Here is a 26,986-nt window from a genome sequence, read left to right as displayed (position 1 = left end):
AATTATATTGGAGCGTAATGTAGAGCATGACGTAGTGCAGCAGAATTAAAAGTATATTTTTATTTAGATTGAGGGTTTTATCTCCAGATCTTAGAAGTGCAATGGAGCAGCTTCTTTGACATGCGATATACATATTATATATATTGCTCTAACCAAATAATTACAAACATGCCTAAACCCCAGTTTTATGTGCTTTCAATGTGCAAGTGTTTAATGGAAAAGAGCATTACACACAGCCTTAAGCTGGGTACTAAGAGTGTATATGCTCCAATATCTACATATCAGTGTTTATCAACTTTGGCGAACAGAAATGTGAATGTGCTATGTCTTGGCTGCAGTGACAGTGGAAAGATGCCCCGACATATCACAAGACCGCCTCCTCTGGTATGGAGTTTGAACTGAGTTTAAATTGCACCCAGTACTTTTATCAAGGTCAAAATGTTCTTTTAATAACAGCAGTGAAATCAGAAATGTACAGGAAAGGGAATTGATTGGATTATTAAAATATTTAGTTATTTATAACAAGGGTTAGAAACGTTGCGAGTAAACATTGATTCCAGTATATACTTTGACACTAATAGGTTTTAAATAATGAACATTCATAACACGGTACATTGGATAACAGGAATGTGGTGGCCGAGTGCAACAGTTAACAATATATTGATGGTGAAAAAACAATTCAAAGCACATTGAAATATTCATATATTTTTATTTAAGGGTGTAAATATTAAATTATTACTTGTTATTCAGTAGTGTTAATGATAATGATCATCATCGACCATGTAAAATATTTTTGAAGTAGATTTTCTGCTTTATAATAGTTCAATTCACATTTTCTTTGTTCGTCACAAAAACAAACCATATTCTCAGTATGAATAATGGCCAACATCATCAAATACATTAACATACTTGTGGAATTATCACAAATACTTTAACACACATTCTAACAAAGGATATACAATGCAGTATATATCATATCATGTACACATGAATATTGTATGCGTAAAATGTAGCAGTGCGTTCACAGAAACTAGGAATGCCAATGGCAGTAGGTTTTTAAACCCATCCCTTATCCCCTCAAAAGATATTTACATCTTATTGAATAAAAGTGACTTAAACTTCGGCTTAGGGCAACAAGCTACAGCTCTACAGGTAAATAAGAATATATGGAATGAATAAACAAAGCTTCTACTAAAATAATGGTCCACAAACATCCAAGAATAATGTGTAAATGTTGATGAAAAAGTCAGAAGTATGATTTCAATACTTTATCAATTTTTCAACCAAGCTCGTTTTGCATTTTTGACTTTGCCGTTTTTTTTTTTTAATTTTCATATCATAAAAATGAAATGGTATACAAGTTTCCCCCAAATAACACGTTTGTTAGTTTCTTAACGGTAACTGATAATACACTGAACTTGGTATTCTGCTTGGAAATTATCAACAATTTTTAAATAATAAATGAACTTAATTTGTTTAAAAAAATAATAAGGAAATTCTCAAAGAGGAATAGCACTTGTCTAGGATTTATAATGGAAACATTCTCAACATCATCTCCTTGTAAAAACACTATATGGTTCTTGCATTGTATCATGTATCAATATAATGGAGATTCCAATTTCAATTTCCTCTTTAAACACTTAGCGCTCATTACAACCAATTGTTAAGCACATTCAGATCTTCGCCATGAAATCATTTGAAAATAATGCTTTGAATATTTGCGACCACACTTAAAAGATTTTTCCCTGGATCTTCACTGTCTTTCTTTTTCACCTTTAACAATCATTAGTCAATTCTGTATTCTGCAAAGTTGTTCTTCCGTTCGCATGGAACTACAAATACCTACTGTAAACCAATTATATTTTGTACCATTTTGTCTCCATGTGTTTGTCTATCAACTTTTTGCTTTTAGGGAATTCTAAATGTCCAAAAATATTTAGCAAAATGTCTTAAATGTAAGGAGAAATCAACTGGTTCACACATATATTGTTCATTCTAGTTTATTTTGTCACAGCAAAATTCAGCTCAGGAATGGCCTTGTAAGCAAACAATCTTAGCAGTTCATCACCATCTTGATAAATTCTGAAATGAAATTAATTTAAATTAACTCTTTATAAAACCTCTCTTAAAACAGGTGTATCAGTTTACTTGATCCATTTCTCTTATTATTTGAAAAGCAAAGATGGCTGGATCAAGATAACCGAGGTTAATCTATGAAAATGTTGAACTACCAGTAATCTGTGACAATAACCATTTGTATCATTACCCAGCACATATACAACAGATAGTTTAACAAAACAGATTTATTAAAGTTTCATCATATTTCTGTATTCTATCATTAAGATTGATTTAAATAGTTTTTAAATATAATTTGGTTTTACAGACAGTTCTAAATGTGTGTGTTGAGCTCAATATTTCTCAGGAGTTCACTTTTCAACTAATGCTATATATCTTTGTCTACAAATATTATATGCAGTGGTGGTCAAAATTTTAAGCATCAGATTGATGCATGGCATGCAAAAATTGTGTATCAATTTTGCTGCCCCAATGATTCAAAGTCTCAGGTTAATGGATGCCCTGAATGAAGGACTCAGAACTACTCCTGGATGAGATTTACTTCATTTTTAGAAACCATCAAGCAAATATGATTTTTTTTTTATCCCATGTTCCAAGAATCTTCCACTATAATACACCTTTTGAACTCAGAAATTAGTATACAATTATGCTTCAAAGCTCACCTTCGTAGTTTACATTGCCCTGAGCATCCTCCTGGCCTTGGAAAAGCTGGTCACAATCATCATCTGTCATTCTATCTCCTGTACACACACAACAAATATTAATATTTAAACAAGCTAATAACTTTGTCAAGCTATTCACTACAACAAATTAACAACAAAAGAATACTTAAATTACTCAGGTATTTCTATAATATAATAACATCTGAATGTTTGTTTGTTTGTTTGATTTATTAACGTCCTATTAACAGCTATGGTCATGTAAGGACGGCCTCCCATGTATGTGGTGTGTTGCGTGTATGTAGTGCGAGGTGAGTGTTGTGGGAGACTGTGGTAATAACATCTGAAACTCTTTGTGAAATTCAGTATAAATTATTTTAGGATAGCTATTGTTTGTGCAGGTTAAAATTTTTCATAATTTGTACTAGAAACCTGAAAATGGAATTTTTGTGGTTTTCAAATGTTGTTATTAGTCTATAAGGGTCTGTATATATATATCTCATTCATTTCTCCATATTTCCCCCAGAACTTCAAAACCAAATATCAAACCAACAAAAATAACTGACTATACAGCATTTCCAAATCATGGCAAATGGATGAAGTTTTATTGAGATGGTAGCCCAGACAAGATAAACACAATGTTTGAAAGTAACATGATGCATATTGATAGCTACATAATATACAACCCTATCTATTGTGCGAGGCTAGTTATCATGTCATTTGGCTGCAGTTTTAACTTTCCTGGAAACTTACCAAGTGATGTAAGTATATGACGCAGTTCTGCGGATGTGATGAAACCGTTCTGGTCTTTGTCAAACATTTTCAGACCCTCTATGTAATCTTCCAGGGTAGCCTGGTCTCTGTTCTTACTGATTGTCTGGAGAATGGGGATGAACACCTCAAACGAAACTCTGGCATCTATAAATTTATAATTCATGTCATTTAATTTTTTTTTTCCCCCGCAGATATTTTTTTCAAAATTACATTTGACTTCACACTACATTAGAAAAAACATGTTGAATGCTGTATTTTTTTACCCCTAAGGTTTCTGAGAAAATACATGATTTGACTTCTGAAATTGTTAAATAATGATCTAAAATAAAGGGTCATTTGGATGCCCATGAGATTATTTTATAGTTACAGTGTATCTTCTATTTTTTCCCCTGGTAAACCATTTCATTACAATTTATTGAATTAAATACAGTATACCATTTCTAAAAGTAATAATTTTTAGGTACTAGTGTATACTATTCAAAGATTGCATTTGCACCATGAAAGCTTTAGTGACATGTGCATTGATACATAAGGAATTATTTTATAATTTTCCTTACTGTACCAGTAATATAATTCTCTATCAATGTCTGTACCTATCATTAATCACATGTAAACATGTATAAATCATATATTGCTTTTGTACTGTATGTATAGACAGTACCTGGATTATTACTGTAGCCACATTTTTTCACTTCATGCTCTGTAGGATTCTGCCCAAGTGCACGCAAAACATCCCCAAGTTGACTGGCAGCTATCTTTCCATCACCTTTAGAATCAAATATGTTGAAAACTTCTTGGATTTCTGAAGAAAGAGAATACATTAATGAAAGCAATATTCAAACAATATTTCAGCACATATATTTTGATATTTTTATCAAGACTTCCGGGTGACTGTTAAGGCCCGGGGTGGGCCTCTTGTTCTTTTGTCTTGTCTTGTGCTTTCAATCAAATCTTTAATTTTTCTTTACAGGTATTAATTGAAATATTAACAAGTAAGCTGTTCTCGCTCCATATTTATCACCGCGGTATTAATGAAACCATATGAAATTTTCACTAGGATTGAATAAAGGGAGGTTATTTGTTAATTTATGAGGAATTCAGTATTTCCAGGCATAATGCTAAATCATTAATAGAATTATTGGAAAATTTCTGCTTATTATAATGTTATAATGTTAATTGTAATCTATGTCTGTCCTATTAGAGAGTGCAATCCCATCTTGGTGATAGCTGTCATGTCCAGTCCTGTTGTGTCCAATTCTAATTTCGTATGAATGTGAATGCTACAAGACTAGGGCTGTAACGAGTATCCGAGTATTCACAAATTATTGAGAAAGATCGGATACGAATATTCGTTACTCCTGATATTTGTGGATCGCGATCTTTCAAAAGCAAAAAATAATACCTTCTTTAATGCTCTCATAGCTCAAAATGTGAAGGAATGTACACTAAAGTCTAAATATCATCGATGTTTTCACTTTGAAGTAGACTGGAAGTACACAAGAGCTGCGTGAAGTAAAGCTAGCAACATGTTATTTTCGTACCCTCGCTTCGATGCAATGTTGTGAGTTCTTCATAAAATAATAATGATAAAACGTAATTATTAAATTCTAGAGATGTAAAAGATTATTATCGATTTCGTTTTCATTACGGGTCGGAAATATGTAAAAATATGAATATATTATATTAGGCAACTGAGTACTGAATGTGAACCCCATGTCAAAAACGAAAGGTAGGCTAATTATGAGTCAAAATCATAAATCACCTGATTTAAAATAAAAACTATAGGCCTAGAACCAAATTAAATGATAAGCTAATCTTATGGATTTTAAATAATTTTTTTCTCAATCTCAATGTTTTTCTGTATATGACCAAAATAAAAGTAACAATGAAATGTTTCGATATGGTGATTTATGCCTTACCATAATATTTATATACAGTGTACCACTTCACTGATGGTTTGACTTTGATTCATGCCGTAATTGATGTGCAGTAGTATTTTTGAGATGACGTCATTTCAAAATTCAAATGATTCGATTTTTTTTACAGTTACAGTGACGGAATCCTGCTGTACTTCACCTGTAACTCTATTGCTTAATGACAAGGAATGTAAAACTGCTACAATTGGTTTTATTATCAATCAAACATTTATCAATATATATAAGACCATTATTGATTTATCAATAAAAACAGTTTTACTTCAATTAAATCTTTTGCTTGTATCTAACTGGTGATTCGTGATCCGATCTGTGAATCGTCAACCCTGAATCGTGGATCGGATCGCCACATGTTAGACATGTACAGCCCTATACAAAACTGATTGACCAACAACTCCGGAAGTGTTCGCGCTTATACACCACTGCAATCCAATAACCAGTCTTGTAGCATTCATGAAGCTTATCATAAACACATCAGTTGGAGTCGATAGACAATAATGATCAAGGAATCTGATATATCAACTTTTTAGGAATTTCGATTAAAAGCTCGACAAGAACTTGAAGAAGCTTCGGACACACCCCGTCGGAATTTAGAGTCAGATAAAGTTAGCCTACTTTGTTATGAGTACCAAGATATTTTCTAAACTTACCAGACAACTGGTCTTCTGACATTTGAGACTGAAAAGAGATAAGATATGCACGTGAACTAATGGATATAAACGACTATATGAATACATGTGCAACTGTAAAAATACTGAAATCACGACTGAAAATTTCTCTCTACTCACCATCTTGAAGTTTATTTCCTTTATAAAACCCTACTTCCGTTTGCGAGTGTATTATGGGTGTTTACGATATAAAAAAAACTAGTCGATAAAATAAAGATAGACATAACTTATACTAAATTCATTCCAATGTCAAATCATACCTATTTACTGCCAGTGAACATATAGATATATATTTGAGAATAAAATTCGATGTTGGAAAATAGGTAAAAATGCATCTTGACTTTAAAAAAATAACTAATATCGACTACATTTGCCTTTTTCCTTAAATTGGCATAACCATATATGGAAATGGAATTTCGGGATTACTCACTTCGAACAAGTTTTGTTATTAAATGGAAAACTTTTGACGAAGAAAGCACTCTGCTTGTGATTTTCTAAAAAAAAGGTTGATATTGAAATCAACTATCAATGCTAGATATGATCTGCATCAATACAAAGAAAATAACTAAAAGTATAATATACATAGGTAATCAAACGCAAATTATGCCAAAAATTCCAGGTATATTCAATGTATTAAAGGGATTGTCAGATATTTGAACACATCACACGGACACGCAAAGTAGCAGATTTCCGGTTAAACATTTCACTGAATGGTACTATGGCCAGTTCTACCAGCTCCTTTTTCACCAGTAACCCTGACTTTTTTCTACTAAGGATATATAAGTCTCACTTGTAAAGCTACTCCGCTTTATAACATCAGAGAGTTAGATAAACGTGTATTAAATGTAGTTCTTTTTAACAAAGGATCCAAATAACTATCGTCCTATTAGTCTGTCATCTGTACCCTGTAAAATCATGCAGAGGATAATACGTGACAAGATCATGGAACACCTAAAGATCAACAATTTACTGTCACCAGAACAACATGGATTTACGCCAGGCAAGTCTTGCACAACACAGCTCCTGGAGGTATTAGAACACTGGACACAGGCCCTTGACAACAACAACAACATCGATGTTATTTATTTGGATTTTAGTAAAGCCTTTGACAAAGTGTCCCATAGACTCCTCATATACAAATTAAAATCCTATGGAATTGGAGGCAAAATTCTGTCATGGATTCAACAATTTCTGTCGGGACTACAACAAAAGGTTATTATAAATGGAACAAGCTCCAAAACCAAAAAAGTAAAAAGCGGTGTACCTCAAGGAAGTGTACTCGGGCCCATACTATTTCTAATTTATGTCAATGACATCCCAGAGGTAGTGAATTGTGTTACCAAACTATTTGCGGATGATACCAAATTGTATTAAAAAATCAACACATTACAGGACTGTGAAGAGCTACAGAGAAATATTGACAGGATCTCCGATTGGACTGACCTCTGGTTAATGAAACTAAATAAAGAAAAATGCAAGCATATGGAAATTGGAAATATCCCCATTAACAGACAATACACCATAAAGGACGGCGACAACAGAATACGACTTGGGAAAACCAACAGTGAAAAAGATCTGGGAGTCACAATAGATAATACCCTGAAGTTTACAAATCAAGTGAATAAAGCTTCAACAAAGGGAAACCAAATCATGGGTATCATTTTTAGAACATTCACGTATCTTGACAACCAAACTTTTAAAACACTGTATAAGACTCTGGTTAGACCATTTGGAATACTGTTCTGTCGTTTGGTCTCCCTGGATTAAAAAAGATATAAAACCATCGAAAACGTTCAACGAAGAGGCACAAAAAGACTAGTAAACCTCAAAGATCTCTCCTATCCGGACCGATTGAAGACCCTGGGTATCCCAACACTTGAATATAGAAGACTGAGGGCCGATATGGTGGAGACCTTCAAAATTACCAACAAAATCGATATTGTTACCAGTGAGATCATGTGTACTCCAATGAGACACACAGGTACAAGAGGTCATAATAAAAAACTCTACAAGAAACCCTTTCGTCTCAACTCGGCAAGAAATGTTTTCAGTAACAGGATAGTGGAGTCCTGGAATTCTCTCCCTGTTGATGTGGTCAATGCTGAAAACCTGAATATTTTCAAAAATAGGCTAAACAAGCACTGGAAAAACCACGCCACGAAATTTTCACCATCAACCTAGGAAAGACATTATATTATACATAAACCTAGGACATACTTTTAAGGATTTGAGCAATCATTTTAAATATTTTACCATTATTGTAAATATCACTATACATCTTTACAAGCCGTTTGTGGCTTCCCAATGATGTTGGACTGATGAGAAACTGATGAGAAACTTTAAAATCCCGCATTCTTTTTCGTTGTCGAGATATTTTTTATGTACATTTTTGTCCAACTTCTAAAATCCCGCATTCTTTTTCGTTGTCGAGATATTTTTTATGTACATTTTTGTCCAACTTCGCTAGCCAAGGGTAGTAGAAAGAGAATTAGACTAATACCCTTGGCTAGCGAAGTTGATTTTTGTCGGTAAATGTAAGATTTCGGAAAACAAAATTTATTTGATAGTACCCGACAGTGCCGACTAATGCACTAATATCTATTTATAAACTAACGATGGACAATCAGAATAAGAAAATTAAATTGCATTTCCTGTTATTCTTTTGACGCATCAGTCAAACCAAGGATTTATAAGTGATTTATAAGTCTCCAAAACCCAGTGTGACTTATCCTTCTCATATACGTCCTTGGTCAAACTTAACCCACAGTGATATACAAGTGTACATGTATATTTATTTCTACAATACAACACAGGATAAAATTAACTTAAAATTACAAGCGATAAAGAGCTTCATATGGAGAAATTCATTGTGCTTGATTTTTAAGAAATCACATTCGGTGGCTGCAAAGTGTTTTGTGATTTTGTCAATTTCATTTTTGTTTTCAAAATAACATGCACTTGATATTAACAGTCTGGCATATATAATGTGACACATAAATGAATGAAATTATATATAACTCGTGTCCAATCCTTTTGTTATTCAACAATGAAATATGTTTCATTTCACATACATTATTATCGACTGTGCTCCATATAAACCATCTCTTTTCCGACAATCTTAATTTGAGGATGATTTCTTAAGATCGACGGAAATCTGCCCGAGAAGTAATTTCGATTGGTATACTACGTAAATGTAGTAACTATATACATGATTGATTATATAATTATAGGACTCACAGTGACAGCGGATGCCATACGGCCCCATTACAGCCTCGTCAACTGTATCATTGAAGTGTGCCCGGTCTATACTTGGTCAATCTAACATCACTATAGTATCACACATGTACAGATGTGTGTATACTGTACTTGTACATGGTAATAGTTTTAATTTCACAAAAATCATTTTGATGTTATTGTAAATGTCAAATGTAATACAGCAGAGATTTAGATATTATATCTCTGGATGTACATGTAATATAAAAAAGTGTAATGGATACACAAATGATGTACATGTAGCTGCAATAGTTTAGCTTAGAAACTTTTGGAACGGTATAGCGAGTATGTATATATTATCTTAAAGATTTTAATCAATGTAAAACGACTAATTAAATGTTTCGAATACAAATGATATTACCTGCTAAATTGCGCCATACATGTCTCAAAACAGGACTGTTTCCTCCATTAATGAATGGTGTAGATATAGAAATGTAATTTAATTCCAAAAATATCCCGCCATCAACTTTTCTTTTGTTTTATTAGACAGCTTTTTTATCAATTACAACCCAATTTACTGACCACTGTCGGTGGTTTTTTTCTCCGGGTACTCCGGCTTTCCTCCACGAGCAAACATGGGACGTCCTTACATGACCGTGGCAACTACCCTTCATTGGATCACGGGGATCTGAGAATTAGTTACAGATTATATAATCATGGACCCACCAGAGTGCCCTAAGACCATTTTTTGACGTTTAAGAGGTCTAGATTAAAAACGATAAAAATCATACTCTACATGGTACTATCTGTATAGATAGTACCATGTAGAGTATGATTTTTATCGTTTTTTAATCTCATTGGTCGAAGTCTCTCTTCTCGGGACGTTGTACATCTATATATGGAGTTCGCCGTTACTATTCAAACAGGCCAATGAGATTGCATCCTCGATATTCCAGGGGTTCCGATCACTTACGATCTCTACACCCCTGGACTATCTCATAGTGAAATTGAAGGCAGCTCAGCTGAAAACATTTGACCAATCACAGGCTAGCAAAGATTTCCTTTGAAGACTACAGAGAGAGCGACGCCTAACATCAAAGCCACACAGCCAACCACAGTGTACCGTTATACGGCTCTTTTGATGTACATCAGATGACTAAATTACCTGTTCCATTCTGTTGTCTCCAGTTTTACGATGAGATAGTCCAGGGGTGTAGAGATCGTAAGTGATCGGAACCCCTGGAGTATCGAGGATGATGAGATTGCAGCCGAAGTGGGTTAGAAATTCGGAGTCTAAGGCTTTCCAACCTTCTCGTAGATAGTACCATGTAGAGTATGATTTTTATCGTTTTTTAGCCGACCACAGTCAACCACAGTGTACCGTTATACGGCTCTTTTGATGTACATCGTATGACTAAATTACCTGTTCTATTCTGTTGCCTCCAGTTTTACTATGAGATAGGTGTAACCACAGGGACCTGGCACGAAAAAAATTAACCAATAATATACATATATATATATTATAGTATCAAGGGTATGAACTCGGCGGTCGAGAAAAACGGACCGATTTTTTTAAAACCGTGATTATTTTAATAAATGGGTTCTATACAACATTGACGGATATCTTACCTTAAAGAGAAATAATTTTTCTTTCCATTGAGTCCTTGATGAACAAAATTGGCCATGTATTGACGAAGTTATGGCTTGATGAATCGGGAAATTTGCTAAAAATATGCTAGGTAGACATTTCCCTGTCCGGTCGAAATGTCGTCTCGGCTCTAATGGGCACCTCAAAAACCAAGCCAAAATCACAAAATCTACGCTTGTGGTGGTAAAGAGTACCCATAACTGTGTTCATCCACATCCATATATATAAGATAGGTCACGTCTATGTATGTATCATCAATAGTAACAAGGCCCTGTGATTAAAGTAAGTGAGCTACACGATGTTTAAATGGAGTTTCTACAAAGTACGGGTCATGACACCTCCAAAGGAGATTGTGGATGAACTCAATGGAAAGAAAAATTATTTCTCTTTAAGGTAAGATATCCGTCAATGTTGTATAGAATCCATTTATTAAAATAATCACGGTTTTGAAAAAATAGGTCCGTTTGTCTCGACCGCCGAGTTCATACCCTTGATACTATAATATATACTGGTTGGCGACATATTATCGTGAAGAACATATTATCGTGATTTTGATTGGCGGGTTGCACTGAATGCGATTTTTAAACGGTTTTGTGTTTAGAAAGATGACACCTACCAAAATTACCAACAATATTTTCAAATTTAGTAGAAAATTTAATTTTTAACATAAAAATACCAAATTTCAGTAAATCTTACCTTACAAGTACAACATAAGCCCAGGGGAATGCATGATATCGGCTTTATTCTAAGATAATAGTCCCGATTTATATATCATCTGCTTCCTCTGATGACAGACAACAGCGTTCAAAAAACTAATGTTATAAGGGAGGTAATTCAATCTTAGAAAAGAACGCTTATCTGGGTCACTCAAGCGCTTTTGACCAGACGACAAAATACAAGGTAGTAAACAATGCCGATTTGATTTGCTATTTTATTGTTTAAAGAATTAATCACCATCAGAAATCATTCAAATATCTTTTATATTTATTCAGAATAATTTATACAGACATGTGAGAAATATTTGTCATTTTGCCAGAAATAGATTGGTAAATGGCGACCTCTTCATTTCCCCTGTCAGCGTAATCTAACGATTTGACATGTTATAAACAATACACGTTTTCTCTCGTTTGAAACGCAGTTTTTACATCAATTATTTTTTTTAAAAATAGTTCAAATGTTTATCTTTATGTTGATACCAAATTTAATTTATTCCATCACACGTAACTATTTTCAATATTTTTTTGAAAAAAATCACGATAATATGTTCAGTAAAATGACACGAAAACCTATTTGACCGACTTTTTTCAAAGGGCTGTGTTTATTGTAAAATATCATATAAATTCACTTAAAGCTTATTTATTTAAAGTGTTGTGGACTAAAGCTTATTTACAACTCTAAAAATCTAAATTTAAATACAACGTTTAGAAAAAAATCGAGAAAAATCGCTATTTTTTCACGATAATATGTCGCCAGCCAGTATATATGTATACTGTTGGTTAAAAATTTTCGTGCCAGGTCCCTGTGGGTGTAACGATCGGAACCCCTGGAGTATCGCGAGGATGCAAAAAGTCTAACAGTGTTAGATCTATTTATCTCTGGTCATTGGTATGTAAAAAATGGAATAATTCAGAATTTATTTCATTAAATGAAAATATAACATTTACTATATCAATGTATTTCAAGGATTTATCATATACGTCCTTGATGTATTTATATATTTTTTTTTCGTTTTGGAAATCCGGAAATCTCGAACCAGTTCCTGGTTTGCACATTAAGTTATTCCAACATGGCTGCGACCATGTGTGGCGGTCGTGTATACAGCTGCAGTAATTTTCTCTTTAGGAAAACCCCATTTCTACAGACATTTTTGTACAAAAGTTCAGGTACGCGTGGTATCAATACAAGTAATCTTACGACAACGTACAATTCATATTCTTACAACGCTAACATGTTACAATGTAGTCAATTTCGTCTGGTTATACAGTCAACACAGTGCACAGGGCCTCGTTACTAATGATGATATATATAAGATAGGTCACGTCTATTTACATACATTACACATGATGATATATATAAGATAGGTCACGTCTATTTACATGTGTAATGTATGTAAATAGACGTGACCTATCTTATATATATCATCATTAGTAAAGAGGCCCTGTGCACAGTGTATCACAAGAGCTTAGTACGCTAAACCTGCCTAACTATTAGGCTTATATTAGGCAAAAAAACCACCCTAATCATATAGGCAGGTTTAGCGGACTACAAAGGAGCTTGACGTTCTGTCAATAATATATTGCAAAACTTCCTATACACATGTATAGAAAATACCCACTAAAGTGTACATATGGTCGTTTTCTTTCTTATTTCATAAGCGCCAAAGGGCACCTTGGTCCAACCAGTAAAACCCTATAATCGGAAACAGCCTAGTACTGTTACCACTACATTGTAAGTCAAACATTAGACTATTATAAGAGCTGAAAAATGCATAAAAAATACATGGATTGCAAAAAGGCCTTCAACATGGTCCCTCATTACTCCAACAATGTTAGAGGTATAGCACGACGAGACACTTTTGGAACATTACGTCGTTTCTAACCTCTAACTTCTGATAGGCCATTTACCCGATGCTGAGGGTAACATTTTCAAAGTTTGGATTGTGACAATATAAAACGTTTAAATCATATTTAAATAGTCATCAATGTCAAATACCTACCTCTTTTTCATAAATCAACAAGTATTTTGACAAAACCAACGGTAAAATCCATCTAAAGTAAATATTAACATCTCCTAAAGTAAACTTTCATGACCCAGACAAAACTTCATGTTGATAGCGAACTGGCCGGTAAATAGAAAAAACGAATTGCAAAGTCCCGAAAACGCTTGCACTAGCTGCCTTAATTTTTACTTGCATTCTGCCCGCATGAATCAATGTTTCATTTTTTGTAGTAACCAGCGGCCATATTTAAAACTAGGTCAAAATGTTACGGAAAGGATTCATCATATCTAATCCACTGAAATACTATTTTATGAGGCCTCGAGTTATGGTTTTCCAAGATAAATGGGATAATTACTACCTAAACTGTAAGTACACATCAATGTTATCACTGTTAGGGCTATAAATATTGATATTATTGCACTTTTCCTTCCGCCTTCATCTGACGTCGGAAGCTGCATCAAAGAAATAACCCTTCGGAAATGAGAGTCGGCAAAATAACGGCGGATAAAAAAACGGCTGACCAGTCGACTCTTATGTTATGGGAGTAGGTCTCTCACCAACGTCTCCTCAATAAACTAGGTCAAAATGTTACGGAAAGGATTCATCATATCTAATTATGATTAAGATTCAGAGTGGACAAAAGTCACTTCTGGAATACCACAAGGTTCAGTGCTCGGACCACTTCTCTTAGTCATCTTAATTAATGAGCTCCCTAATCTAGTAAACTCTGAGATATATCTTTTTGCAGACGACACAAAAATTTTCAAAATAATTTCCAACAAAGAAGATAGGAAAATCCTGCAAAACGATTTGGATACCATGAGCAAATGGAGTGAAGATTGGTTATTAAAAATGCACCTGGACAAATGTAAACACATGCATATTGGAGAGTGTACTGATACAAACAACTGCTGACTACAACAAGTGAGAAAGACATTGGAGTAACTATAGTATCAGATTTAAGCTTTGAAAACCATATCAGCAACAAAGTAATAAAAACCAATTCAATGTTTGGTATGTTACGTAGAACCTTTACGAGGAAAGGCTGAAAAAACTGAAATTGCCCAGTTCATCATACCGGCGTATGCGTGGGGACATGATTGAGGTGTTCAAAATGATTTCTGGTTTATATGATAAAGACTGCTGTAACTGTATAGGCTTTTAGTCAGATGTGGCCCCCAAACATAGTGCTAGAGCTCGAAGGAAACTAAAAAAAATCTCTACCCCCTACATTCAACATCAACATTGAGGAAAAACTATTTTACTGTGCGAACTGTCAGAATTTGGAACTCTCTTATAGAATCTGTTATATTATCACCTAATATAAACTGTTTTAAGAATAATTTAGAAAAATTCTGGGAAAACCAAGACCTACTCTATAATTATAGAGCAGAGTTATCATTATGAACTGTGTTACCTACCACCGCGTCTGTCGTCTGTCTGTCAACAATATACTTCTTCACCCCTGGACTATCTCATAGTGAAAATGCTGGTCGGAATTTAACAAAATTTGACTGATAGCATCATTATGGATTACTGACTGAAAATTGTACAGATGATGGGGCTGACCAGGGGCCTGAGGGGTGGGGCCAAAAGGGGTCAATTTGGCTATTTTCATATAACAACTTCTTCTCTGAAACTAAGCATGGGATAGCACTCATAATGCAATGGTAGCATCCTTATAGGGTTGGGATTCAAAATTGTACAAATGATGGGGCTGACCCCTCGGGGACCTGAAGAGCGGGGTCAAAAGGGGTCAATTTGGCTATTTCGATATAAACGACTTCTTCTCTGAAACTAAGTATGGGATAGCACTCATAATGCAATGGTAGCATCCTTATAGGGTGGGGATTCCAAATTGTACAAATGATGGGGCCAAAAAGGTCAATTAGGTTACTATTTTCATATAAATAGTCTTTGTAATAAATATTAAAAAATAACACAGGTGGACTGACTGGATATGTACATGTTTAAACAAAACCTAACATAACAATCATAAGTTAATATCTAGTTATCTTACTGCTCACAAGATGTCTGTAGAAGTGCTGTACATTTTTCTTTCAAAAGACTGCTATATTAATTATTTATATGTAACACAAATCTGACTGACTTTCCGGATACATTGCCTAGTAGGTGTATAAATGTAAAAGATATAAAACTGGCTAAACATGCATACAAAGGGGTAAATAGCCTAGCTTCAACAAAAATTACGTTGCTCCAATAGCATTTAGAAAAAAACAATTATCTGTCTTTTGAGCTTCAATATTGCAGCTAATGTTAGGACTAGCAAAAATCGAGCTCAAAATAAAATGTAGTGATATGCAATATAGAGTTACCAAATACAAACATAGAAAACAATTAAATGTCACTTAGATGTGTGAATTATTGTTTGAAAAAAATATTATTTAGTTATTATTTGAAAAAATCAAAGACATGATATGAGTCAAATTATATGATATTGATAACTGGTTTCTATTTTTTTGCAGTAAAACTTCAAAGTGACAAAGTGATAGAAGAACAAAATCAAAACAAAGCAGAAATTAAAGAAACAAGTCATCAGAATGTGATAACTGAGTCAGGAACTCTTGGCCAAACAGAAATTCCACAGTTTCAAAGACAACAAACTTTAAGGAAAAGTCTGATCCATAAAAGCTCCTACTGGTCAATGGTTGAGAACAATACAATAAATGCTGATAGATGCAATGCAATTTCCAGAACAGAACTTCAGAAGGTAGACAAAGACATCAAGGACAATTTACTTGTAAACTTTGTAAGTATATATGTAAATAATTACTATTAAGTCTTTATTGCAGCTTTAACTGAGGTGATGTAAAATCAAAATTAAAAATTATTTAATAAATATATTGAAATGTCAGATTTCATATATGAGCTATAACATATACTACTGTAGCTGTATAATGAAATATTTCTTGTTTTTGTATCAACTATACATTGTATATGAAGCCACCAATATAAAAACTGGATTTTCTTTTTATATCCTTGTCTCTATTGCTCCATTATGATAAGCTAATGATGGATATTTCTATCTACAAAATGATATCAAAGCTCAAAATTACAAAAGAAAATACACATGAATTTTTCATATGTTATACAGTATATAGAGGTCTTGGTAAACGTGAATGATGTCATACATATGTAGCTTTGGTGAAAATAGCATCCTTCTCTGGTGCAAAGTTTTTCTTAACAATTCTGTGTTTACATATTACAGAGTTATCTGCCCTTGTGTGTAGGTATTGATTTTGACGTCATGTATAAGCGAGAGTCCCACCATACCTTTTAGGGAAAATTATGTGAACTGCACCCATAAAATATTAAAAACAATGACGTAATAATGGATACATGTATCTACCTGCAAGGGAGCTAACTCTGTAATATGCAAAGATTGAATACAGAATTAGAAGAGCAGATACTGTCACCATAAGTCTAGATCTGGACCCAGTTTCATGAACATTCCCTAACTTTAAGGAATTCATTATCTGTAATGCTTTGCTATATGGAGAATTTGAAGTTAAGAAATTTTCTTAAATTTGAGGAATGTTCCTGAAACTGGACCCAGCATTCCTTAGACAACAACTCAAACACTGTAGTCATTGATCTTCTGGTAATGGTAAACTCACTGAGGAAACAATTCATCAACAGACAGTACATCAATCATCTGTTTTATAAGAGGAATGTAAAGAAGACACACATTCAATTATTTGGACTATGGGATTTGGATTATAGGACTTCCAAATTTCAGTACTGAAACGTCACAAACACCTTGTTCAATCGAACGCTATTAAAGAAACAATAGAATTATTAAAAACTTATGATAATCATACTGATAGAAGCCATAACTACCACTCTGATAATGTCTAACTCTAACTGATATGATTATGTTTGTATTTGATCATATATTCCATCTATTTGGCCACAGATAAACACACAGTCTGTAATATTGAAAAGCAGAAATAAGCAGGGGCAGAGCTGGCTGGATTCACAAAACAAGTTCACTGGCTACTTGACTGTTGGAAGAAGCCCTTTTCGTATTAATGGAATTCTGAAGGAGAAAGAAACTGTAAGTAACTTTATCAATATTTTCATTTTCTAGTACATACCGTAGGACAAATGTATTACTTCAAAAACTAGACTAAGCCATCCACATCTTATGTAACATGTTGTTACTATATAGGATATGCAGATTTCTACTCTTGTTAAATAGCTATGTTCCTTTAGTCTGTTTCTGGTACTTTCAACAAGATCACGTTCCTAAAAATCGGAATTTTCTGAAATCTGCAATGGTTGAATTCAAATGAATTTAATAGAATTTATGTAATGTTTCTTTATCATTTTGTTTTTATGTAGATATGATATTATTACCATACATATATGTGTAAATGAGTATGGCAAGGAAATTTTGTGATCCTGTAAACATACGTTAGTATTTATTCGGCTCAATTATCATTATCAAACCACTTAATTAAGATAATGAATAGGGTTATTTTTGACCCTTTTAGGCTCTTGATCTACTCCTTTAAGCACAAACCTGAAAAGTGATATTTGAATAGTTTGGAGCAATAATCAATTATTATTATTATATAAATGATATAAAGAAAATACATTTGGCATGTAGCATAAATTTCTGGGGCAAGAATCTCTAACATAAGTTTTACTGCTTAAGTGTATATATATTGACAGTATACGAGATTATTGTTCTTTAAGGTAAATGAGCAGTTAATGCACTTAGATGCCTTTCTGAGACAAACCTACCACCACCAACTTGTCTACTTCATGGTGTATAATGAGATCCTCAAAGTTGTGAGGGAAGCTGTTTCAAACGATCCAGCTGCCATCCATGGTTCATCTGTCACCAAGCTGGGATGTAGGGGAGGCGACTTAGATATTGTACTATCAACAGATAAGGTAATGCAGACTTAGATACTAACTTTATTGGAAATGGAGACCATCTGTCTCCCCAAAGAAAGAAAATGAGAGCCCTTGCAAATTTATCGGGGCTCAAAAATCGGTACCCAACTAATTTGAATCTGATGGAATCTGATATGTTATTTTGTCTCATAGAACATTGTTCAAACATAAGTTTATTTTAACAAATAAATGAAACAAATGATAATATATTTCAGTAAATTTATAAAGATTATATAAACATGCAAAATTAAGTGGCCCAGTGGACCCTCTGCAACACAAAATCAGGGGGCCTGTCAAGATTTGTAGAGGCCTTGGACCCTCGGTCCTAAATTAGTGTCGATGGCTGTAATGCAACAATTATTTTGTTTCATTTTTCTGTAACTTACAACTCTGACCAAAGAATCACTTTGACAAGCACTTTCAAACTGAAACGTATTGTCGGCACCATTCCTATTTTCATATTATTTTCATTATTTTACAATAGAACCGTGATTTGTTACTTGAAAGCTACATAATATGTATGCAAAATGTTTTGAATGAAGATGCAAAAATTGAGATAATTTTGTAATATTTTGTTCATAATTAAAACTGAAGAACATACCTGCGCACTATACATTTCTAAGTGAAATTAAATGGCGTATGAAGTCATTAGATAAAAGTAATTTGATTAAAAGAACAATCTGGAATATTTTACATTAAATGTTTTAATTTCTCATTATTCTTATAATTATTAGCTCGCCTATTCGAAGAATAGGGGGAGCTAATGTTGTCACCCCGGCGTCAGCGTCGGCGTCAGCGTTGGCGTCCCATATCACGTTAAAGTTTTTGAGCAAGTTTCTGTTTCGTCAATTGTTTCAGCTTAAGTCATCATAAATGTTTATGATTTTATTTTCCTAATTTGTATGGATGCTGAACGTGATAATACAACCAATTTGGGGCCCTTTAGGGTTTTTTTGAGTCTGTTAATTTGTCATATTTCCATGTTAAAGTTTTTGAGCAAGTTTCTATTTTGTCTATTGTTTAAGCTTAAGTCATCATAAATGTTTATGATTTTATTTTCCTAATGTTTATGGATGCTGAACGTGATAATACAACCAATTTGGGGCCCTTTAGGGGGTTTTTGAGTCTGTTAATTTGTCATATTTCCATGTTAAAGTTTTTGAGCAAGTTTCTATTTTGTCAATTGTTTAAGCATAAGTCATCATAAATGTTTATGATTTCATTTTCCTAATGTGTATTGATGCTGAATGTGATAATACAACCAATTTGGGGGCCTTTAGGGTTTTTTGAGTCTGTTAATTTGTCATATTTCCATGTTTAAATAGTAAATACTTGAACATCAACTTCTTCTGAATAGGCGAGCTTTGCTGTTCTCCAACAGCTCTTGTTATAACATAAAAGTTAAATGGGGATTAAAATGGCCAAAAATTTGATGTCATGGATTTTGACAATAGATGTTTGTTATCATCAGTGTAATCATCAGTTTTGATTCCTCTATCCTCCGATACCATTATCAAATTTCACATATATGTTGTGAAGGTCCAGGCCTCCCAGTTTATATAACATTTATGTTTTCAAATATCAGGTACAAAATTTAACTGTAGCTATAGTCCACTGTCCAAATCCTAGATTGAATATATGTTTTTATGCCAATTTGCTACTTCTTAATGTATTATTATTAAGTTATTTTCTATCATAGTATGTGTGAACTAGTCTATCTTTAAACCTGTATTTTATTTTCCATGTAGTTTGATTTTCACATTCTTTCTTTTTAGGAAAACTTTAACCAGATTAGGAATAAACTGAAACATGCTGCCTCACTGAAATTAGAAAGTTTTTTCCCATGGGCGAAAGTGCCAATTATCAAAGTTCAGCACATTCCTTCAAATGTCATATGTGACATATCAGTTGGTAGAGTTTTAAAAGAAAGGTAAGGTATGTTTTGTTCCTAAACTGTAAAACTTTTATCTTACCTCAAGGTCAAAAAGGTCAAGCAGGGTGGTAGCAGTCCAATGAATTGATGGAATTAATTTATTTTTGTTTAATTACTTTATTTCCTTTTAACAGTCCTGGTCATTTAAGGACACACCAGATTAAGATGGTTGGGGAAAGTCGGATTACATTTACAAAATAATGTAACAGGAGAAAAATCAGGGATCATGACCAGCTGTCAATGTCTGGCAACTGGCCATGGCCACTGTTGATGATATTCCAGGGGTTACCATTACTGTCATAATATCCATCCCTGTAATATGACATGACAAAATTGAAGGCCATGTGTGCAACAACAGATGAGACAGGTAGTTTGGTCCTTTGATGGTCATTGCTTTGAAGTTGAGGTTTACTTAAATCTTCAAAGAAAGACATGTAACTGGAAGTTGTTGGTAGAAGCATTTTACCAGTTCTTCATGAATAAGGAATGGGGTATGGTTATGAATATGTTAGGCCTGGAAAATATTATCAGGTACTAATGGTAGGTATGCACATTATGGCATAGTTTGAATCAATGTCCATGATGCCTATTTGCATTTACATATTCGCTTTAAAATATTGTCATAATAAAAAAAAAGATGATTAAAATCTTAAATTGTAAACTTCACTTTTTAGCCCACCATCATCAGATGGTGGGCTATTCAAATCGCCTTTCGTCCGTGGTCCGTCGTCCGTCTGTCCTTCCGTCCTTCTGTCCGTCCGTCCGTCCGTTAACAATTCTTGTTACCGCTAATTCTCAGAAAGTGCTGAAGGGATCTTTCTCAAAGTTCATATGTAGGTTCCCCTAGGACTCTAGTTGTGCATATTGCATTTTGGGACCGATCGGTCAACAAGATGGCCGACTGCGGCCATCTTGGATTTTGATAGTTAAAGTTTGTTACCGCTATTTCTCAAAAAGTGCTGAAGGGATCTTTCTCAAATTTTATGTACAGGTTTCCCTAGGACTCTAGTTGTGCATATTGCATTTTGGGACTGATCGGTCAACAAGATGGCCGACAGGCAGCCATCTTGGATTTTTATAGTTAAAGTTTGTTACCGCTATTTCTCAAAAAGTACTGCAGGGATCTTTCTCAAATTTCATATATAGGTTCCCCTAGGGCCCTAGTTGTGCATATTGCATTTTGGGACCGATCGGTCAACAAGATTGCTTGGATTTTGATAGTTAAAGTTTGTTACCGCTATTTCTCAAAAAGTACTGAAGGTATCGTTTACAAATTTAATATGAAGGTTCCCCAAGAACCCTAGTTGTGCATATTGTTAATTGGGACCGATCGGTAAACAAGATGGCCGACCGACGGCCATATTGGATTTTGATTGTTAAAGTTTGTTACCGCTATTTCTCAGAAAGTACTGAAGGGATCTTTCTCAAATTTTATGTGTAGGTTCCCCTTGTACCCTAGTTGTGCATAGTACCTTTTAGGACTGATGCATAATGCCTTTCGGGACTGATCGGTAAACAAGATGGCCAACCGGCGGCCATCTTAGATTTCATTGTTGAAGTTTGTTACCACTATTTCTTAGAAAGTACTATAGCGATCTGTCTCAAATTTTATATGTCATGTGTTTGAAAAAGTTTGAAAAGCAGGGAAAAGATCCCTCTTTCCATTGTCAGACATAGATCTTTCTTTGGTGGGCGCCAAGATCCCTCTGGGATCTCTTGTTAAATTTCAATCCTTTTTTTATTTTTTTAATGTGCGAAATCAGTTTCATAGAGAATGTTTTATTTTTATCTTGATTCCTGTTTTTCCTAAATAAACATACCATTAAAAACAATCTTTGTATTGTTTATATGTTTATAGATGTATCACTACTACTGATAGAAATAGATTCTGTTAACTTTTATAAAAAATAATATGATTTTAAGATATTGTTATATATATTTATAGGACAATTAATGAACTCAAATTTAATGTAAACTTTATTTTTACAGCAAAAATAATCCAGTGATAAACTGTGAGATGCTGTATACTATGGGGGCACTAGATGAACGGTTCTGCTCCCTTGTGCGAATTCTCAAAACATGGGCAGCCTATAGGGGACTCTGTAAAGAGGGGGCCAATGCTTTACCCCACAGTGTCACATGGACTATGCTTACTCTCTTTTACTTACAACAAAGACAAATGCTGCCAGCTGCCAAGTGCCTTTATGAACCTTTGTATCTCCGACAGCAATCGATGGATAAATTGGATGATTCTTCATGTGATATTCTTTGTCGGCCAGGTATGATATCTGATACAGTAAAACCTGTTTTAGCAACGACCTCTGTATAAAGACCACCTGCTTAATAAGACCACTTTCTTCAGTCCCAAATAGCCATACAATTTGAATTGGATATAACATGCTTACATACTTGTGAATTATATTACTGCCAGTGTTAATTAACCATGTACACGTTTGTGTTTACTTTTGTTTTAGATGTAAGGAGAATCAAACACTTACCTGATCTGGCTGGAGAGGTAGTTGTAAATGACGACTCACTTGGTTAGTATGCTAAGGCATTGTCAAATGTGCCTGAACACCAGTGTAGTATGTTTTAATTGCATATTATAAAGATAAAGTCATCTCAAAGCTATCCTCCAGGGAGAATGTCCCTTTAGCTAAGTCGGAAGAGTGATGGATAAGTAATTATGGGGTCACAGGTTTGAGCAAGACTGGCTGCACAATACTTTCACCTTTTAATATTTGATGTTGTAGAATATTCCAAATGAAAGCTATAGGAGATTGAGAGACTTTGTTGGAGATAGAACCTGAGTGTGTGCATGTTCAAACATAATTGAAAGGGGTAGGGAGTATTTAGCAGGTTTTGATTGTAAATAGTAAATTTCCTTTTAGCTCTATCATACCAATACCCATGTCCAGGGTCGTGAGTTCGAGCCCAGTTGGTGGCAATTAAACTACTCTCGCCCTATACCACTTGAATATTTAGTTGTTTAGACACACTGTCTAATGGAAGCTATAGTTGAATATTACTCCTATGAGCAGTATATGTATCATGCATAAGTGGTCCAATTTGGTTGGGCTAGCTCTGAACATCTTGGAAAGTTTTTGAACTGTAACTGTAACTTACTGGTAAATTGAACCATATATAATGTAGAATATCTAGACTAGACATACAGAATTTTGTAGAGGAGCAACACTTGATATTTGGATTATGTTCTTTGTAAACATGAACTACTGCAAAAATTCCCTTCTGTGAAACGAAATTCAACAATACCAAATTTGCACATTACATGTAAGTTATCTGCACTTGCAGGAAGGTATTGATTGTGACGTCATGTGTAAGGGAGCGTAACGTCATGTTCGGAGAAAACAACATGTATTGCGCTAAAAAAATATTGACGTTACAAATGATACCTTCCCGCAAGGGAGCTAACTTTGTAATATGCGAAGACAGAATACCCATTTAAAAGGGGTTTTTGATCAAGCATGAACCTAAGTTTGTGGACCTTCATTGCTAGATATAGATAAGGTCTTATTTTGTACAGTTATCTGCATTTGAGTTCCTTGATTGCCTTATAGCTCATTGTAAGGACAAGATAATAATTATTTTCTTTGCTTTTTGCAGCTGACTTGCTTAAAGACTTGTGTGGTTTCTACTATGACTTTAACTTCAAAAAGAACTGGATTTCAGTTTATGATGGTAGTTCCTACCCTAGGATAACAGACTTAAATAGCTCTCGCCATGCAATGGTGATTCCAGCAGAATTTCCGGAGTTTGTGAATGAAAATGTGTCAAAAAATGTTAATACATTAGTGGTAAAGAGGATGAAATCAGAACTGAGGATATTGTATAAAGCTATTGATAGTAATGACTTAGCATCAGTATTTGAAACAAGACCACCACCAATACAACCAAGACAAAAAAGAAAACATAGCCGAAAAAAAGAAAATTCAGTGCTACAAGATATGTTATTTGTACATTGATATAGGATTGAAATAAATGTTCTAAGTGATGTTCATGGATTCAAGTACTTCATTATAGTAGTCCATGCCTTGAGTATTAGGATTCCATGATGGTTGCTAGAAGTCAAGTCCGTCTTTGCATATTACAAAATTAGCTCCCTTGCAGGTAAGTATCCTTTGATGCATCATTATTTTGTGAGGGCAATTCACGTCGTTTTCTCAGAAAAATATGATGCTACGCTAGTAAACAATGACATCACAATCAATACCTACCCGCAACAGGAGATAACTCTGTAATATGCAAATGCAGAATACAATTGTATCTGTGATATGTAGTGTACCAAGTTCATGCCCTGATTTCTTGAAGCAAACTTAAGTAAAAAATATTCATATAAGTTATATAAGGTAAAAAACTTAAGTTTTGACTAAAGTCTGAACTTTTGTTTCGAGAAATCTGAGCCATATATATCTCTTGTGTGAAATGTCTTTAGCTTAAAGTATTACAAATGATCACGACTTTTTACAGCTGTCTTATAATAATAGCTGTGTGTAAATTAATATTCTTCAATCAAGTATTGTCCTTTAATGAGCTTAAGAAGATGTTACAGCAACCAGGTGAATGAAGCATTAACTAATGAGGCCTAGGGTGGAGCTTGAAGTATGGACACACCCAATTTACTGCTACAAAGATCAATGTTTGCAAGGATGGAGTCCTCTTTGACAGACATATTTTTAAAGCAATCGTTTGCTGGTAGAGAATACATCTATATTTTCCTACATTGTTTACATTTCATCTGGGTAAATAAATATCATCCCTTAGGAGTTTAAGGTTACAACCAAAAGAAAACAAAACTTGCATCAAATATTCTTAAAACAGAATGTTGTCTTCCAAATATTGATCAAGATATAGAAATCAAATCCTCCTGTTATGAATTAGATGCTAAAGTATATAGCATAAATGGGAGGAGGGCTTTGTTTACTTTGTATTGTGCCTGAATATCATTATTGATGTTTAGGCAATGCAAGCTAGAATAGATGATTTAAATCAGAGTGCATTCTGAGTCGACTTAATACTACTCAGTGGATAGCTTGCTATGCATATAATAAATTTTGTTTGTTTTACTACGAATTGATTTATTTCTTATAAAGACTAACCGTAGTTTCTTTTGTCACGATCTTAAACACCAAAAGGAGATTGTGAATACTCAGGCATATGCAAATGTTGCCCATGTTTTTTTCTGTGTTTGCTGACTAACCTAGTGAGGGGTGGAGTGGAGGGTACTTACAATGTAATAACTAGGATCTAATGTACGTACATTGTATATGGAATTTTGAATTTGGAACCTACAATTGAAACTACAATAGGTTGCAGGATCTCTATATACAATGTGTTGTTATGCGATATCACGCAATGACTTGGTTGCAAATCTGAGTTTTTAGCATAGTTGTCAAATTATTTATACTTTATACAAAAAATCGAGTAAAGGCTTAACTAGGTCACTGTGATATATTTCTCCCAACTGTCAACCTATTTTCTTATTTGAATGACAATGAGCTTATGTCCTTGTGCGGTGTCCGTTATTTGTCTGTACATCTGTCCGTCAACGTTTCCTTTAAATCCCATAAAAGTCATAGAGCTCTACATGGATTGTATCCAAATTTGACCAGAAACATCCTTGGGGGAAGGGAAACAGAGTTTGTATACATTTTGGCTCTCATACCGAGGTGGCAAGAGGGGCGGGGCCCAATAGGGGAAATCATGTTGTAAATCCTTTAAATTGCTACCAGCCATAGAATTCTTCATAGATTGCAACCAAATTTGGCCAGAAATATCCTCTTGGGAAAGCAAACAGAATTTGTATAACTTTTGGCTCTTACCCCCAGGAATAGAATGAGTGGGCCTCAATAAGGAAATTGGGGGTAAATATTTAAACTCCTCCAGAAAAGGAACATTGAACCTGTATTCAGAACATAACTTGACATTACAAATCATGTGAGCGATACAGGCACTCTGGCAAGAGGTCTTCTCAGACGAATGGCAACATACATGACTGCTAACGAGTATGTGGATACATCAGCACCGAAATGTGGGGTAGCCGGTTTTCTGGATGTGTGGAACACACAAATGTTTTAAGTCAACTGATCAGGAAAGCGAAGGTGAACCGTGGAGATCCGACAGTAGTATGGCTTGACCTGGTGAATGTGTATTGTACTGTCACAAACAAATTAATAGAGAGGTCTCTTGAACAGTACCACATCCCTGAGAAGGTGAAGAAAATCATCCAAAGCTATTTCCATGGAATTTATTTGCGATTTGCTGTCAAGGATTATGTAACATCATGGCAGGAATTGGAGAAGGGAATAGTAACAGGCTGTACAATTTCTGCAGTGTTGTTCATTATGGCTACGAACATGATTATCGAAGCCGGGAAAAGAGAGACGAGAGGCCCGCTGTCTAGAGCCAACAGACAACT

At 34.3% G+C, this 26,986-nt stretch overlaps 2 protein-coding genes across 8 annotated transcripts; one reads left to right on the top strand and one right to left on the bottom strand.

Moving 5' to 3' along the window:
* Positions 1-689: 689 nt before the first annotated feature.
* LOC138321000 (myosin-2 essential light chain-like) lies at positions 690-6,305 on the bottom strand. The gene is made up of 6 exons (XM_069264366.1): positions 6,232-6,305; positions 6,094-6,121; positions 4,171-4,311; positions 3,489-3,653; positions 2,739-2,816; positions 690-2,082 (listed from the first exon to the last, which is right to left on the bottom strand). The coding sequence occupies exons 1-6, from the start codon at positions 6,232-6,234 to the stop codon at positions 2,054-2,056; spliced, it is 444 nt and encodes a 147-aa protein (XP_069120467.1). The 5' UTR covers positions 6,235-6,305; the 3' UTR covers positions 690-2,053.
* A 5,535-nt stretch (positions 6,306-11,840) lies between these two features.
* Positions 11,841-24,564, top strand: LOC138320998 (poly(A) RNA polymerase GLD2-B-like). Of its 7 annotated transcripts, XM_069264361.1 has the most exons (11): positions 12,792-12,855; positions 13,348-13,420; positions 13,922-14,056; positions 14,440-14,615; positions 16,178-16,461; positions 17,629-17,769; positions 18,414-18,614; positions 20,393-20,547; positions 22,540-22,829; positions 23,025-23,090; positions 24,175-24,564. In XM_069264361.1, the coding sequence occupies exons 5-11, from the start codon at positions 16,357-16,359 to the stop codon at positions 24,531-24,533; spliced, it is 1,317 nt and encodes a 438-aa protein (XP_069120462.1). In that variant the 5' UTR covers positions 12,792-12,855; positions 13,348-13,420; positions 13,922-14,056; positions 14,440-14,615; positions 16,178-16,356; the 3' UTR covers positions 24,534-24,564. The 7 variants fall into 7 exon arrangements, with proteins under 7 accessions (XP_069120464.1, XP_069120461.1, XP_069120460.1 ...); XM_069264358.1 differs by lacking the exon at positions 14,440-14,615 and having other exon boundaries at positions 12,789-12,855; XM_069264359.1 differs by lacking the exons at positions 13,348-13,420; positions 14,440-14,615 and having other exon boundaries at positions 12,763-12,855.
* Positions 24,565-26,986: the final 2,422 nt, after the last annotated feature.

Source organism: Argopecten irradians, chromosome 4, assembly GCF_041381155.1.
Source record: "Argopecten irradians isolate NY chromosome 4, Ai_NY, whole genome shotgun sequence".
In the NCBI taxonomy this organism is placed as follows: domain Eukaryota; kingdom Metazoa; phylum Mollusca; class Bivalvia; order Pectinida; family Pectinidae; genus Argopecten; species Argopecten irradians.
The sequence above is the reverse complement of the archived record's forward strand: the minus strand, read 5'-3'. Positions and strand labels throughout refer to the sequence as shown.

Excerpts from the sequence above, each read along its gene's own strand:
- LOC138321000 (XM_069264366.1), bottom strand. Across the intron at positions 4,312-6,093 it reads GTCAGAAGACCAGTTGTCTG|AAATCCAAGAAGTTTTCAAC; the intron begins GTAAGTTTAGAA and ends CTCTTTCTTCAG. Across the intron at positions 2,817-3,488 it reads TCATATACTTACATCACTTG|GAGATAGAATGACAGATGAT; the intron begins GTAAGTTTCCAG and ends GTGTGTGTACAG.
- LOC138320998 (XM_069264359.1), top strand. The coding sequence starts at position 13,954 with ATGTTACGGAAAGGATTCATCATATCTAATCCACTGAAATACTATTTT. Across the intron at positions 16,462-17,628 it reads ACAATTTACTTGTAAACTTT|ATAAACACACAGTCTGTAAT; the intron begins GTAAGTATATAT and ends ATTTGGCCACAG. Across the intron at positions 23,091-24,174 it reads TGTAAATGACGACTCACTTG|CTGACTTGCTTAAAGACTTG; the intron begins GTTAGTATGCTA and ends TGCTTTTTGCAG.